Genomic DNA, 16,861 nt, shown 5'->3' with positions numbered 1-16,861 from the left:
ATTATTGTAAATAATTAATAAATAATATTAATGTATAACGTATAATTAAAATTAATTTTCAATTTATATTAATTAATATTAGTAATATTTAATATTTCTAATATTTATTTGTAATTAATAATTAATATTAACGAAGGTCATAATTGAAAAAAAATGTCAATAAGCTTCTAAAACGTTACTCCAAGTAGCGTTTCAATAAGCTAGCTTATAAGTAGGGCTGACAAAGGGTAAGAGTAGGTCAGTTACCAGTTATGTTAATAAGGGTACTGTTGGTCCCGAATGAGATGACAACAAACAGGAAATAATTGTAGAAAGGGGGGTTGAATACAATTACTCATATTTTTTTTTAAAATTTTTTAATTCTTATTGATGAGTATCAAGAATTAACACATAGATACAATACAGATTGTTGCGGAAGATGGAAAAGATAACCTAACCTAAATAATCTTAAACATAGAGTACTTGTAAGAAAATGAAGAACACTAAGTTTTTCTTCACACACAAGAGAGTAGAAGAGTAGTAGAAGAGAGTTGATTGCCTTGAGAATACACTTAAAAATATTTTCAGGCAAGCGTAATTTAAATGGGAGATGCACTCTGCCTTTTATACTAACTTCATACATTAAATGCATGAGGACACTTGTTACCTTAGGATGAGAAGATAGTGATTGACTTGACCATATTTGATATATCATTTTCATCGTACTCTGCATGCACACAACATTGTTCATGTAAAGACAAACCTACTGATAAAAAATATCTTTATCAGATACAAGTTTTGCAAAGATATGGTCAGTCTGTAGAGAAATCAACTTTGGATGGATTAGTAGCTTCAAACAGCTACTTACGAATCTTGGTGCATGAAGATCTTCCTTCAATCAACTAGTAGCTTCAAAACACCTCCAATCTTCAAATCAACTAATTTGGAGTCTTTGTGTGTAATTTTGACAATTGATTCATAGTACTGGATCAATGATCTTTTGTCTTCACATCGGCTAGTTTTCGATTTTACCAAGGGCTTTAAGTATGTATCAATAAACCAATATACAAAAAAAACCAATAACTATTAAGTGTTGATAGGATAATGGAACAGATCAATGAGTTATCACCAAATCAATAGGTAACCCAATAAGTATGGATAAAGAAAATTTTATCCACCTATCATTTACTTGTTTACTCGACATTTTAATGGGTAGGTTATGGATAAAGTATTCTTCCTTATCCATTTATCCTTTACCCGTTTATATATACACGTGCGCACACACATATATACGTACATATAATTATGTAACATTAAATATTACAATATTTTTTAAAAATATTATCTTAAATGTTGCATAACGTATATTAACTGGTATTTAATTTTCTTTTCATATTCATCAGCTAAAAGAGTTAATTAGAATAATAAAATGAAAAGCAATATGAGGTCGCTAAAATAAATATAACATACATAAATGTTCTCTTTAGATTTGTATATTGTTGTGTAAAATATCACATTATAACATATTTAAAACAATATCACAATGTTTATTGGAACAAATTAGATATAAAATAAAGATTATTATATTTATATGAATTTTTATTTTACTTGTATGTTGATGTTCAACAATATTATTGTAGTTCAAAATCATTCTTTTACCATTTATTCACTACCCGTTTCGTTACCCACTATCTTAATGGATAAGATATGGATAATTACTCGTTTTATTACTTATTATTTTAAATGGATTAGATAACGAATTAACCGTTACCCTACCCATTACCTGTACTACTTATAAGCTAAATACTGTTTCCAAAACGTATAACTAAGGGGGTGTTTGGGATTGTTTATTTGAAATAATTTATGTCTTTTTTTATAAAAACACTTATCAACTTATCATAAGTCGGAAGGGTTTAACTTCTTTAAAAACTCTTTATTACCGGTTTGATAGTTTATAAATTATTTATCCAAACACTAAAAAAAAAATGCGTATTCCTGGTGTCACCTCATGGTCACCTCATGATGTCGGGTTACATTCTACCCTCATGTTCATCTACTACAATCAACGACCTGTTAATCCATTGCGACCCTCAACGATTCTTCCAAATTAATTTGTTTCTTTTGCGTTCGTCGATCTCTCTTGCCCTAATAAATGGATTTAGTTGATGCTTTCTGGATGACAATGTCAAAATTTTCTTCTTGAAACATCAAGGATCTTATTTAATGAGTGAAAAGTTTCTGTTGCAACAAAATCAAATTTGAAAGAGAAGCCGACTAGGAACTCCGTTATTTTCTCTTTGTACGATTTTGATGATTACCCGCCAATTGATTTTCAAATGCTTTGACACCATAAGTTCACTAGATGGGCACCAACTGTTCGTTAAAATTCCGCAACCAAACCTCGGCTCTCTCCACCACTCCATGCTTAATCTTTTGCACCAAAACCTTCCATTTCAGGCTCTTGATATATTCAATACACGGATTCAGGAAGTGGGTGTAACTCATGTTGATGAAGTTTCGACTGCTCTTGCTATCAAGGCATGTCGTGGAGACCCGAAACTTGGTTGTCAAATTCATGGGTTTGCATTGACGTCTGGTCTTGATTCATTCTTATCCGTCTCTAATTCTTTGATGCACATGTACTCTAAATCCGGGCAGCTTGATCGTGCTTTGGTTATTTTCGAGAATTTGACTAACCCAGATACTGTTTCTTGGAACACCTTGCTCTCTGGGTGTAAGAACAGTAATGCTGCGCTGAGTTTTGCTTGTCGAATGAATAACATAGGGGTTACGTTTGATGCAGTGACTTATACTACTGCATTGGCACATTGTGCTGACTCTGAAGAATTTCTGTTTGGAATTCAGTTGCACTCTCTTGTGCTGAAAACAGGAATGCAGTGTGAAGGCTTTATTGCAAATGCACTTATAACATTATACTCGAAATGGGAATGTATAGTTGAAGCAGAAAGGGTGTTCGATGAAATGCCCAGCAAGGATTTAGTCTCATGGAATGCTATGCTTTCAGGTTATAGTCAAGAAGGAAGTCATGGAATAGAAGCAACTTCAGCTTTTATTGATATGATTAGATTAGGAATGAAGCTTGATCATGTTTCATTTACAAGTGCAATTTCAGCTTGTGGGCATGCTAGAAACTTGGATCTCGGGAAACAGATACATAGTTTGGCCATTAAAAGGGGATATGGAACACATGAATCGGTCTGCAACGTGTTGATTTCTACGTATTCAAAATGTAACCATATCGAAGATGCAAAATTGGTTTTTGAGGGCATGGCGCATCGCAATGTAGTATCTTGGACTACCATGCTTTCTATAAGTGACGAGAATGCTGTATCTCTATTCAATGAAATGAGAAAGGATGGTGTTTCTCCAAATGAGGTTACATTTGTTGGCTTGATTCATGCCATTTGTGCCAATAATCAGGTGAAAGAAGGGTCAACAGTTCACGGATTATGCATAAAGTCTAGCTTTTTTTCAGAGCTAGTGGTTGCCAACAGCTTCATTACCATGTATGCTAAGTTTGAGTCCATGAAAGATTCCATCAATGTCTTTGAAGAGATGGTACACAGGGTGATCATTTCATGGAATGCCTTAATTTCAGGGTTCACTCAGAACAAGATGTTTCAAGAAGCTTTAAGGACATTCTCTACCACAATCATGGAGTCAAAACCAAATGAATACACATTCGGCAGTGTGTTGAGTGCAATTGCATCTTCTGAATCTATCTCATTGAGGTATGGACAATGGTGCCATTCGTATCTTGCTAAACTCGGCTTAAACAAAGATCCAATTGTTTCTGGAGCTCTTCTTGATATGTATGCAAAACGAGGAAGCATTAACGAATCTTGTAAAGTGTTTGCTGAGATCAAGGAAAAGAACCAAGTGGCATGGACCGCAATCATATCCGCTCATTCAAGACACGGAGATTATGAATCTGTCATGAGCTTGTATCAAGAAATGGAGAATCAGTTTTTTGAACCTGACTCCATAACTTTTCTTTCTGTATTAACTGCATGCGGAAGAAAGGGAATGGTGGAAAAGGGCAGAGAGGTGTTCGAGTCAATGGTCAAAGTCCATGGAATCGAGCCATCCCCAGAACATTATTCTTGCATAGTGGACATGTATGGCCGAGCAGGGCGGCTGAAGGAGGCAGAGGACTTTCTGAGCCAGATCCCAGGTGGGGTTGGGCTGCCAGTGTTGCAAAGCTTGTTAGGATCATGTAAAGTCCATGGAAACATGGAGATGGGAAAACGGGTTTCTGATGCTTTGTTGAAGATGGAGCCTAAAGAATCAGGTTCGTATGTGCTGATGTCGAATCTTTACGCAGAAAGAGGGGATTGGGATGAAGTTGCAAAGATAAGGAAAGGGATGAGGGATAAGAAGGTGAAGAAAGTTGTGGGGTTCAGTTGGGTCGACGTTAATAACGTCAAAGGGTCGGTACACGGGTTTTCTTCAGACGATATGTCTCATCCACAGACCGAGGAGATTTTTCGGATGGCGCGGTTTCTCGGAACGGAAATGAAGTCTGTAAAGAGGGAAGATACTATGGAGCAAGTTTAAGTTTTAGAGATCAGCTTGACTTATGAGTATGAACAGAAATTTCTACAGACATTATAGATATGATTCATGAAATGATATAAGAAGGTTGAGAGATGATGAAAATGATAGTTGAGGACTAAATTTGTAACTCAACCTATACTTGGTGGACCAATCCTGGAATATAAAGGAAAAATGTGGACTCAACTCAATTATACTATGATTTAGGGGCTGTTTGGTAATTGCTGAATGGTTTGGTGCAGAATGATTAAGTGATTAGAATGATTAAATGATCAGAATGATTAAGAGACTCTCATGATATAGTGCAAAATGAAATATAATTGTTTGGTAATTGTATACAATGAAATAAGGGCTCTTAATGGTTAAGGGAGATCCAGGATACAAAATCATTCAGAGGATTTTAAAACCATTAAGAGGCAGACTTTTATTTTACCAAACAAGATTCACCTCTTAACGATTCAGATATTACCTCTTAATGGAACTATTAAGAGGTAAACAAACAACCCCTTAGTAAGATCATTTTTAAGGGTTCTAAAAAAACAAATCCAAATAGCTTAATGAAATTTAGGTTATCTGGTTTTTGGCTTAAATGGTTAGATAAACCGATTAAAGATTGTTATTCGATTATGTTTTTAGTAATTTTTTCTACTAATTTGATTAAACTAAATTAACCGAATAACACCTTATGCTAATATTTCATTTTTTTTTCTATATAAATAAATTAAATAACACATTATAGTATTTATTATTTTATAAAAAATGGAATAAGAAAACGTGTTTCCAGAACGAACAAGATACGGGTTGAGAAGGATGCGGGGACCCCATCAGCGAATAATTGTTATGTTTTTCGGGAAATCCTATTTTAGATTTGATAGAATTGCCTTCCAACCAGGTGTTAGTGAAAGCAGACATATTATCTTGAACGAAACTAGTATTTAACGTTTATTCAATTGTTGAGTGAAATAAACATTCCATTTGGAAAAATTGTTGGAAAAAATGAAATAAAAAATATGAACTCTTATTTGATTTTTTCAGTTATTGAACTGAATAATTTAAAACTTATTAAATCAAACATTACTTGGTTTGGGTATCGATTATTTTAACAGCAAATTGTATCTTCAGAGTAAACCAAAACGTTGATAAGTAGATGTTGCTTTATTTTTTTTATAATATACTTTTAAAAGTGATTTACTTTATTTTTTTTATTATTTTGAAAAATTAAATTAGTAATAAATAAATAAAATGTGAAGTATTTAATAAACACATGTTGATTAAAATAAACACGAATTAAAGGTTACCTAATCAAATATATAACAACTAATAATTTCAATTAACAATTAATAATATTACTTTATTTTTTTTTGTTTTTTTATTAACCTGGATATCCAACCCGCTATGCGAGCCGACTAATCCCAGGGCGACCACTGGCTTTGCAGATAGCCCGGAGTCACCGCATTTAAACCTCCGTGGCCACAAGAGGTTTTTTATTCCTCATTGGATTTAAACTTGAAACCTCCTGGTACTTTTAACAATTAATAATATTACTTTATTTTCATAATTATCATACTAAAACCCTAGAGATTGTAGTTGATTTTTGTATTTATAATAAAATAAATAACATATTATTTTAATTATATTTATCAATAATAATGTTATATTTTTAATAAATACAATAAAAAAATATGGTTAATGCTTCAGATTTGTACATGCAAAACAAACTGGTTTAAGTACCGTGGAGCTGTTCGATTAACCCGTTTGACCATCTATACAATTGTAAAGGATAAATCCAACCAATTATAATCAATCTTTAGTTCTGTTGTAGATACTGGTCCAAACCAACACCGATTCAAGCATGTTTATGGTTAGGAACAAGACTAGTTGGGACCCAGACTAGTTGGAAGTGGTTTGCTCATCTATCCCACTACATGTGGTAGGAAAAGAAACCTGAAAAAAGAAAGAACTAAAAAACTTATCCAAACCGTTGGATTAAAAATGATACCAAAGACATGATTAAAAATTACAATATTTTATTTATTCTTTATATTGAAAAACAGCAAAATACAGGAGAAAAAAAATAGGAGCAAAGCAAATTACACCAAATAAAAAACAATCACGTAATTATTTTTAATTTGACTTTTATTTTGATATATTTTTTCATCTGTTTTTTTGAAATTCTTTTGGAATCTTTTTTCTATAATATATATAATCAAATAAAACCCCCAAATGATATCGTTTCATGTGATTTTTCTTAAAGACAATAATTTAATATATTGGTTAATATATATTTGTTTTATACGTATTCGGTCATGACGTGAAACTATTTTTAATACATCACAAGCACATAAAAAATATTCATATTTTGAAACAAATATATGTCAATCAATACCTAAATTCAGTTATAGAAATGAAAAAAATCATATAAAATAACACATGATATACTATGATTCAAGTTATCTCAAATTTATGGTTCTCAAATGAAGTCCCCTATGTGTGTGCATATATATATATATATATATATATATATATATATATAATGTATTGGATCGAGTTCAAACAAGAACATAATTATAAGGGAAAAGTACAATAAAAACCAATGAACTTTCTTGTTTGGAATGATTAAGTCCTTGAACTTTTTTTTGGAACAAATAAGTCCTTGAACTTTCCAAAACATGTTAAATAAGTCCTTGGACAATTTTTTGGCACAAATAAGTCCTTGGACATTCCAAAATATGTTAAATAAGTCCTTAAACATTCCAAAAAATGTTAAATAAGTCCTTGGACAATTTTTGGAACAAATAAGTCCTTGAACAATCCAAAACATGTTAAATAACTTCTTGAACTTTTATAAAACATGTTGGATACATTCTAATGACTTGTACAACTAGTTAAAATGGTAATTATTTTTTTGTAAATGTAAGTACTTTTTTGTTATATTTGTTTAATTTTATAGATCTAAATACTTTTTGGTTCAAAAAATATTTAGGGGCTTAATCGTTCAAAATATGAATGTTCATTGGGTTTTTTTCCGGATTTTTTTCACTATTTTACCACTTTATTTTTTTCAAAAAGTTATTTAACATGTTTTGGATTGTTCAAGGACTTATTTGTTCCAAAAATTGTCCAATGACTTATTTAACATTTTTTGAAATGTCCAATGACTTATTTGTTCCAAAAATTGTCCAATGACTTATTTAACATATTTTGGAATGTTCAAGGACTTATTTAACATGTTTTGGAAAGTTCAAGGACTTATTTGTTCCAAAAAAAAGTTCAAGGACTTATTTGTTCCAAAAAAAAGTTCAAGGACTTAATCATTCCAAACAATAAAGTTCATTGGTTTTTATTGTACTTTTCCCAAATAAAAGAATACAAGTTCGCACTCTTAAGGCACCAGGCCAAGAACATGTAAGCTCGCCCATGCGTTAGACCAAACCCAAATCAGATGCAACTTTTAGTGATTAAAAATCACATGGTAATACAGGTGTTCTCTTGTTATCTTATTTTAACCATGCTCTCGTCTGAACCACTCTCTTTCCCATACATACATACATATATATGTATATATATATATATATGTGTGTATATATATATATATATGTGTGTATGTGTGTGTGTATATTCCTATCTAGAAGGACAAGTTCTCAAAGTGAGAAAAAAGAAGGCATGATAAGACTTTAAACTGTTACATAAAACAAGAAATGAGAATAGTTTAGACTTAAGAGAGTACAAAAATGCATTGAGAACGAAATTTGATACATATATTAAGATAGTTGTAGGAAAAGAAAGATCAAAGCCTCTTTAATGCAATCCAGGCCCATCACACCGAATTTCCATACTTCCTCTCTAGATCAGAAGCTTCTCAATCGCATCCTGATTTTATCATTCAAAAACACATCAGAACCCACAAAAAATGGCATAGAATCGCAGACAAAAAGAGCAGTTAACAGGCATGGAAACAACCTTGAGTTGCTGTATTTGAGACCTCAATTGGCTGCCTTCATTGCTGGTCACCGAACATGCAATTACAGGCCTTGTGACACCAGTCGCTCGCCCTAGCGCTTGCTTTGAGGGCACAAAAACATATGGTACGTTCTGCCAAAAAGATCAAGAATTTTCCGTTTTTGTTACAAATGCAAAAGCAACAAGATAAGCCATTATCACCCGAAGAGATCAACGTTTGGTGTATCCTCAAAGAAAAAGATTAACATACAAAGATGCTAGATTACAAGTTTATAAACAAAATGCAAACGGAGCTGAATAGGACCAGACAGGGTTAAGGTAGACCGGGGCAAAGAATTGTGAAAGATTTTAGGGTCTTGTCTACCTCAATTTTGTTCAACACATTAGTGAAACAGAAGAAAGCCCACTCGGGTTATGTCCTGTCTCAGTCAATGACAAGATTGTGTATGGTTGCTTGGAACTGACAGGCGTACACAGTCGGACCATAAACAAGTACGAAATCTTGATAAATAACTCATTGATTTTGTGAATCAAATGCTTAACAAGAAGGAAATCATAATGAATAATTCAAGAAATCTTTAAATACCTTATCTTCAGCAAGGAGGGGAAGATGAAGAATAATTTCAAGAGGCTCAGCATCTGCTGCCATCACTACAAACTCAGATATACCCCTGTTAAGGGTCTTTGTAGCTGTAAATTAAAAATTAGAGCCAAAACAACCAACATCAATACATACCCATCTCAAGTTCCAGTTATTAAAAAACTTTGCCTATTTTCAAGATCCAAAAATCACTAAATTAACAAACTTTTGCCGAGAAAAAAGATAAATAAAAGCAATAGTTTAGTTAGCTTTCACTGATTAAATGGCATGCAAACTTGACACAGTATATATATGGGGAAAGATCTGGAGAGAACCCTGGAAAAAGAACCGAACAACCACCTTTTTAACCATATCCATTGGATCATCCCATTTTAATGGTTTGGATGGGTTTTTCGGTTCTTTTCCTTTTCAGGGTACTCTCATCTCACCCCTATATGTGTGTGTGTCCTCCAAAATCTCACTAATTTAATTAATCTTCAACAAAAAATATCAAAACTCGCGTACTCGCAACAATTAACATGCTTATTTGCCAAAAATACATGAAGTTTGTAGATCCAACACCTTAGGATTAGCTCTTTTCCAAATTTTTAGCTTTTGTGTTCAAATAACAGCAAATTCAACTTAAATTCATCCAACCAATAACAATAAGAGCGCTGCTTCAAAGTAACATATTACCCTTTTATTTCTTTACGATTTCATCTAAATAAATCTACATAAATTTGCATAAAAACAGAGTCAACTGCAAAAGGCTCATCTCACCTTGCACTGATAAAGCCATAAAGGTTGCTTATTACTACACTAATTAACTTTCACCATCTCAAAGAAACATATTCATATGGCTACAATCTCTTGATATGTATGCAAAAACTTGTGAAAAACAAAATCAATCGACGTTGACAAGTAACTATAAACTTTGACTTATATACAAACTACAAATACTCATACAAATCAATTTGAAACACAAAGAACTATACCCATATGACTATAATCTCCAAAAACATATTTAAACTTCATTAAACGATTAAAAAAAAAACTAGGGTTTATAAGGGGGTTAACGATTATACCTTCATTAGCACCCTTTTTAAGCTGCTTGTAATTAGCGGCTTGTTGAACAAGATCCAATATCGTTATCGTAAGCTGAGCATCAGCCAGTGGGTACGCTTTTGGATTCACAGCTTCTCCTGTCTGCAAACAAGAAAATCAACAATTTTCAGAAACCAAATACGAACTTTTTACAGATTGATATACGAAAGATTGGCATCGAAACAGCAAATTTTCAAAGGAAAAAAGGGAAGAAAGCAAAAGGGTACCATTTTTGTACGGCGGATTGAAGCCTCTTTGTGTGAGAGAAGAAGAAGCAGGGAGGCTAGGGTTTTACCTAAATGAATAAGAGAACGAAGGCAGGGTTTAAAGAGGAAGCTACTAGGCCGAAAGGGCTTTTTAGTCTTTTGGACAACGACGTCGTTTTTTAGCTTCACCAAGATGCCAACAACTTCTCCCCTTTTGGAATTAATACTAAAATAAAATTTAATAATTACTACATTAAAAGAAATGTTTATATTTTATGGAATTGAATTTGTGTTTATTTAAAATTAAAAGTCGACCAATGAAAATGATGGATTTATTTATGAAAACATGATGTAAAATATTAAAAACCAAAAAATATATAAATAAATATGGAAATATATATATATAAAGATTTGTAATACTGGCTATTTTCAAACACCAAAACTTTAATTTAGAGACAAATCAGCAGTACAAAACCCTAATATGTTTTTCCACTTTATACAAGAAATTGGGAAGATCTGATCATATTTTATATCGGATCTTGTCATTTAAGGGGTGTTTGGGATTATTTATTTGAAACAACTTATGTTTTTTTTACAAAAGTGTTTATCAACTTATTATAAGTTAGAATTGTTTAACTTCCTAAAAAACTTCTTATTACCGGTTTGACACCATTATAAGCTGTTTATCCAAACACTCAAAAAGTGCTTATTACCGGTGTCACACTGGAATAAGTCAATAAGTTGTTTTTATAAGCAATCACAAACACCCAATTAACTTTTTTTTTATTTGCATCCCAATTCTTATCGATTATAGCACAAGATCAGATACTATGTATCTTGTGCATACATAGGTTGTAGGTGAAGACACTGAAGGATAGCCAAAATACAAAAAATACGATAGAAAAAAGTGATTAAGAGGCTTATGATTTTGAAATTCTAGAAACATCTTGAAAAGGATGAATATGTCATATAAGATAATGTTTGGCAATTATAAAAAAACCAGTTTATCTTTTGAGCATATTGTAAAAGACTTGTCTGATTGGCCATAAGTTGGTTTTTTTTTAAACTGATTCAAGTAGATTTCAACAAGTTTTACCAGGTTTTCTCCATTTTTTTCCAATTAATTTTTCAACTATGTCCATTTGATCTTGTCAACTAATTTTTACCAAAACATGATTTGTTTATCAGCTAACACCTAACTTATTCATCAAAAACTAACTTATCAGTTAGTTTTTCAAACACAGTTTAAAATATTGAATTTTTTTTAAAATGATCGATATTTCATATTTTAAGCTATTAAAACCTTGAACATTTTTTTAAACAAATAAACCCTACAATTACTGAAATCAAACAAAACGATCCTATGACCTATAAAAAAGATTGGAAATCAATTGTTGTGGTAAAAATTAATTGGGGAATAACCCAACAGACTTTCATATCTTAAATGATTAAGTTAAAAATGCACAAAACTCAATATATTTTTCATATCTTGAGTGATTAAGTTAAAAGGTTCTCAAACCCCAACCAAACTTTGTTGGTGATTTTAGTGTCTCCAAAACATTTAAGTGTAATTGAAAGTAACATCGAGTTTTAAGGGGGGCTTTATACTGTGTTCTAACACAAGTCAAGAGGTGTGAAGTGCACACTTGTTATAAGACGAGTATGACCCTATTAGGAGTTAAGGAGAAGCACCCTTTGCATTGTGGTGAAAATTTAATCATAAGGACCAGAGGGGTTCTGGTTGGCCTTAACTCTAGTTGTTAAGGATGACCTTGAGTCTAGTTGTTAAAGGACCAGAGGCTCTGGTCCCTTGCCTCTGGTTGTTAAGGTCCAGAGGATTTTTGGTCTGCCTTGCATCTGGTTGTTAAGGACCAGAGGCTTTGGTTCCTTGTCTTTGGTTGTTAAGGATCAGAGGCTTTGGTTCCTTGCTTATGATTGCTAAGACTTGCCTCTAGTTGGTAAGACTAGAGGGGCTTTGATTTCTTGCTTATGATTGCTAAGACTTGGCTCTGGTTGGTAAGATCAGAGGGGGTCTGGTCCTTAAAGGTGGGAGGGCTCTGATCCTTACAGACGGGAGGGGCACTGGTTCGTCTTGTCTCTGGCTTCATGTCTAAATGGTTAGAACAGTTTTGTAACTATTCACTACCATTAATGAACAGTTTTTGTAACTGTCCACTATTTTTAATGTGCAATTTTATTACTGTCTACTACTCCTAAATTTGAGTCATGATTGTCATTTCGGTTATTTTTTATGAGCATAAATACCTTTTATGCTTATGTTTTTAGATACGGGTTTTTTGAACAATCCTCTCACACTCTACAACAAGTTTGCTCTCGTTTTTGTGCCTAAAAGCGAAAATGCTCTCTTGAGTCTTATCCCATATTGAATTTCGTGTAACCCAGATATGTCGAAATATCAATTCGGAAAGTGATCTCTTACACGATTATCAAGTAATCCAGTTCTTGATCGATCAACCCTTTTCTAGTTCTATACTTTCCCCTAACAAACCAACCCAAAACAACTCCACCCAAAGCTTACTAATACTTAAACGAGTTGCAATATCCCTAAATCATAGGTATTGAATTAGGCTCATCTGAAACGAACGCTACTCGATGAAATCGATGCCCCTTTTACTCTTTTACATCTCTTCGATTGTTTTGTTCCCACTTTACAATCAACTATTATAAAGTTTTCATTTTTATGTAATTTCTTTAATTTATTTTTTTATTATAATTTAATTTAAGTTTAATAATAAAATAATTTATTTTTGGTTTAATAATATAAATTTTATAAAAATAATAATTATGTATTATGTTAAAACTCAATAGTTATCCTAATTATATTTTAGATTTTTTATATTTAAAATAAATGTTTATCCTGTATTTGATTATGTTTATCTGCAGTTAATTACACAAATTCAGACATGGAGCTTTAATAAGTTGTACTTACGCACAACCAACTTGCAATCTTGAATTTTAAGTAATATGCATTAATAAACAGTACTTTACGCATAAAAATGGTTTTAAGAGTTTTTGTCAAATGCTTTATAATATAATATAGATATGGTTATGAGCCTGGTAATTCTCTGGAGTGAAGTTTCACAGTCATCTGGAAAGTGCCCACGTCGAAACGATCCAAATGGTCGAGGGGATCATATACGTATATACAAGCCCACAATGTATATAAAGGTTGTATTAATAGATATTTCTTACGATACAGTTACATTATATCGTGCGAAAGTTGTACAAAAGAAATTGTTCTCACCGAAGCCCAACACAGCAATCCAGGTTTCTTTTTGTCTATTTTTCTCAACTGGTTTGAGCTTCAAGAAATGATGATATGGGGTTTTGATTACCAGTTCCAGGTACCCAACAAGAGTTCATGATTCTTGAATGTACTGCACTAATAAACTAACTGTTGGCTGATACGTTGACCGTTGAAAATCAAACAAAGCAATTTCTCATCGCTGTTTGAAAGTAAATTAGATCGTGTAAAGAAGACTTTTATGGAATATAAACACCAGTATTAAATCACATAGAACTCGTAAGAATCCTAAAACATAGTTTTCACTGTCAAAAAAGGCACAAAAAAAAACCAAAAGATTCAGCTAGAAAAAACTAGATGATCTTGGAGTATAACTTGGGTGCAAAAAGCAGCAAACTTTCCTAGAAAAACTCCACAATCCCACATCTCATTCAGCCCAACCTCAGACCTCCAACATGAAATTGTCATCAAAACAATCTGCAAGAAGAATCAAGATCTAAACTTTATACTCATATATATATATATATATATAGTGTGTTAATCTTGAAATATGCAACTAGATCCAGGCTATATTCATGTGATATGCTAGCAGATATAGTCGCATCGATGCATTTGTGGTCAGACTGTTAAAATTTCTTGAATCAGTGGCCACAGACATGCAAAAGCAGAAATCTAAATGCATAGACGGAAGAAGAAGACTAGCCCTTGGCTAAAATGAACAAGATTGCAAGTGATTATTTCATTGCACTACAAATCTACAACAAAATCGATTCTATAGGATGCCGACAATGTTTAACTGTTCTAATAAACTGTTTTATATGACTTGAGTTTATAGCACCAAACAGTTGAGCGTCATATGTAAAAGGGTTATAATAGATAGTTACACACAACAGAGTATCTTAACAGACTTTTTAGGGCACTTTTGAAATAAAATGTCTAATAAAACACGTCTTTTGAAATAAAATGGTCTATTAGAACATTTGAACATATTTGGCGTCCTATGAAGCCGATTTTGTTGTAGTGTTGTATATTAGAAACTTATTAAGCAAGTAATTGCAATACCAACAATCCCATACCAAAATTAATCAAGATCTGGACACTTATTGTCATGGATTCTACTAATCGTATGCATTGATTCAACTGATTTTATCATAAAAAACATAAGAAATGACAGATCAAAATTTCAAAGAGGAAATGGACCTTTGATGAAGGCATCAATCAAGTAAGGGCTTTGAATTGCTTCAACATATCACAATTTGGTGTTTCTTGCTGATATCCCCAGTGTATCCGTTGCATCTCAAGCCGACAATTGTGAGAAAGAATCGAAACGTACTCATGTTCGATCTTTTCTTCAAGTTGTGATCTTTCTGGGCTATTTAATGGATAATCCTGCTCAAAGTTGGCAGATTTCACAAAGAAAACAATACCTTTTTGCGTACTCAAACGGTGCTCGTATCCATAACTCCTAGAAAGCGAATAAATTGGCTCATTTGATGGCAAAAAGTTCAACAACAGAATCAAAAGCACAGGCAACAACTGGATCAAAGTCCTTATCCCTGCTGAGCCGTTACCAGCCGGTGCACCCATGCCTGGTCCAAAACGAAAACCAGTGAACTGGGTGGTCGCAGCCGGGTTCATTCCACCAAAAAAGAAGTTCCTAAAGATCTCGTCAGCATCAACATCACCATCATAATAGAACCCATTACTGAACCCATGGTGGTGTGCACCACGGCTAGCCGTCCTCCTTTCGTAAACCGGCTCATCAGACCCAACAAGATCATACTGTTTTCGATTCTCGTCGACACTTAAACACTGGAAAGCTTTCGATACTTTCTTGAATGCTTCTTCGGATCCCGGAGCTTTGTTCTTGTCTGGGTGAACCCTTAAAGACAATTTCCGGTAAGATTTCCTAACATCCTCAACACTGCATGCCTTTTCCAAACCTAATATCTCGTAGTAATCCTTTTTCCTTCTGATTTCCCTCACGATTGTCACCTGTTCCTCCGTGTAAACTCCTGAACCAGATGAAGATCCGGTTGCCGGAACCCTATGCCGTATACCGGAACTGTCCCCTGCACCTGTCTCCGATGGCTTCGATGAAGACGAAGCGGAAGGCGATTCGTTGCCCGTATTATCGCCTTCTAGCTTCGATAACAGATCGTCAACGGGAAGTGAAGGATCTAATCGATGAGCTTTCGATATGAATTTTAGGGCACGAGCTCGATCGCCCAACCCTAATGCATCTTTGCCGATTTTTAAGCATCTCAGGGCATCATCTTTGTTTCCATCCATCTCAAAAGATTCAAACTTTTATGCGAATTTCAACTTTGTGAATCCTAAAAACAACGTGTATGATCAAAATCAAACTAAAAATACGTGGGAAGCTATCTTACCACGAATTGATCAAGAAAACCCCCATATTCCAGCAAAGCAGCAATTCGGAACCGCGAGAGATGAAATTAGGCTTGATTCATGACAAAATTGATTGGGGTTTTAGCAATTAAACGATTGGATACAAGAATCGAGAGAAAAGTTGCAGGAAATTGGAAGAGAAATTAGGAAATTTCTCATCCTCTGTAGAAAAAAGAGGGTGAATTTTGACCGATTGGTGGAATATATTAGTAATCTTTTTAAATCTTTTTTTTTTTAATTTGAGATATCGAAATATATTTTATTTTTAATTAAAAAATATAATCAATAAAATATTTTTTATTTTTAATCAAAATATATTTCATCAATAATCTATATTAATATTATAAAACATTTGACAAAAATTCTTAAAAACCATTTTTTATGCATAAAATACTGCTTATTAATGCATGTTACTTAAAACTCAATATTACAAGTAAATTGTGCGTAAGTACAACTTATTAAAACTCCGTATCTGAATTTGTGTAACTAACTGCAGATAAACATGATCAAATACAGGATAAACATCTTATTTTAAATATAAAAAAATCTAAAATATAATTAGGATAATCATTGAGTTCTAATAGAGTACTTAACTATTATTTTTATAAAATGTTATATTATTAAATTAAAAATAAATTATTTCATTATTAAACTTAAATTTAATTATAATTAAAAAAAATAAAGAAATTACATAAAATGAGAACTTTTAAATAGTTGATTTAATATTAACATCGATATATTTTTTTCAAATTTTTATGATATCTTCAAATTTATATTTTT

At 32.7% G+C, this 16,861-nt stretch overlaps 3 protein-coding genes across 3 annotated transcripts; 1 reads left to right on the top strand and 2 right to left on the bottom strand.

Moving 5' to 3' along the window:
• The first annotated feature begins 2,289 nt into the window (after positions 1–2,289).
• On the top strand, positions 2,290–4,614 carry LOC112516833 (pentatricopeptide repeat-containing protein At4g32430, mitochondrial). Its single transcript, XM_025124067.1, is given in 1 exon segment — positions 2,290–4,614. A coding segment is annotated over 1 exon segment (2,325 nt).
• A 3,599-nt stretch (positions 4,615–8,213) lies between these two features.
• Positions 8,214–10,493, bottom strand: LOC112516710 (NHP2-like protein 1). The gene is made up of 5 exons (XM_025123914.1): positions 10,426–10,493; positions 10,180–10,300; positions 9,101–9,204; positions 8,515–8,646; positions 8,214–8,424 (listed from the first exon to the last, which is right to left on the bottom strand). Exons 1-5 carry the CDS (start codon positions 10,426–10,428, stop codon positions 8,398–8,400), a joined length of 387 nt encoding a protein of 128 aa, XP_024979682.1. The 5' UTR covers positions 10,429–10,493; the 3' UTR covers positions 8,214–8,397.
• Positions 10,494–13,895: 3,402 nt separating this feature from the next.
• LOC112516106 (chaperone protein dnaJ 49-like) lies at positions 13,896–16,228 on the bottom strand. Its single transcript, XM_025123107.1, has 2 exons — positions 14,870–16,228; positions 13,896–14,146 (listed from the first exon to the last, which is right to left on the bottom strand). The coding sequence occupies exon 1, from the start codon at positions 15,959–15,961 to the stop codon at positions 14,888–14,890; it is 1,074 nt and encodes a 357-aa protein (XP_024978875.1). The 5' UTR covers positions 15,962–16,228; the 3' UTR covers positions 13,896–14,146; positions 14,870–14,887.
• Between the last annotated feature and the right edge of the window lie 633 nt (positions 16,229–16,861).

This window comes from Cynara cardunculus (assembly GCF_001531365.2).
Source record: "Cynara cardunculus var. scolymus isolate 2C chromosome LG 8, CcrdV1, whole genome shotgun sequence".
Classification (NCBI taxonomy): Eukaryota; Viridiplantae; Streptophyta; class Magnoliopsida; order Asterales; family Asteraceae; genus Cynara; species Cynara cardunculus.
The sequence above is the reverse complement of the archived record's forward strand: the minus strand, read 5'-3'. Positions and strand labels throughout refer to the sequence as shown.

Excerpts from the sequence above, each read along its gene's own strand:
- LOC112516106 (XM_025123107.1), bottom strand. The coding sequence starts at position 15,961 with ATGGATGGAAACAAAGATGATGCCCTGAGATGCTTAAAAATCGGCAAA.
- LOC112516710 (XM_025123914.1), bottom strand. Across the intron at positions 8,647-9,100 it reads CCCTCCTTGCTGAAGATAAG|AACGTACCATATGTTTTTGT; the intron begins GTATTTAAAGAT and ends TCTTTTTGGCAG. Across the intron at positions 8,425-8,514 it reads CTCAAATACAGCAACTCAAG|GATGCGATTGAGAAGCTTCT; the intron begins GTTGTTTCCATG and ends TGATAAAATCAG.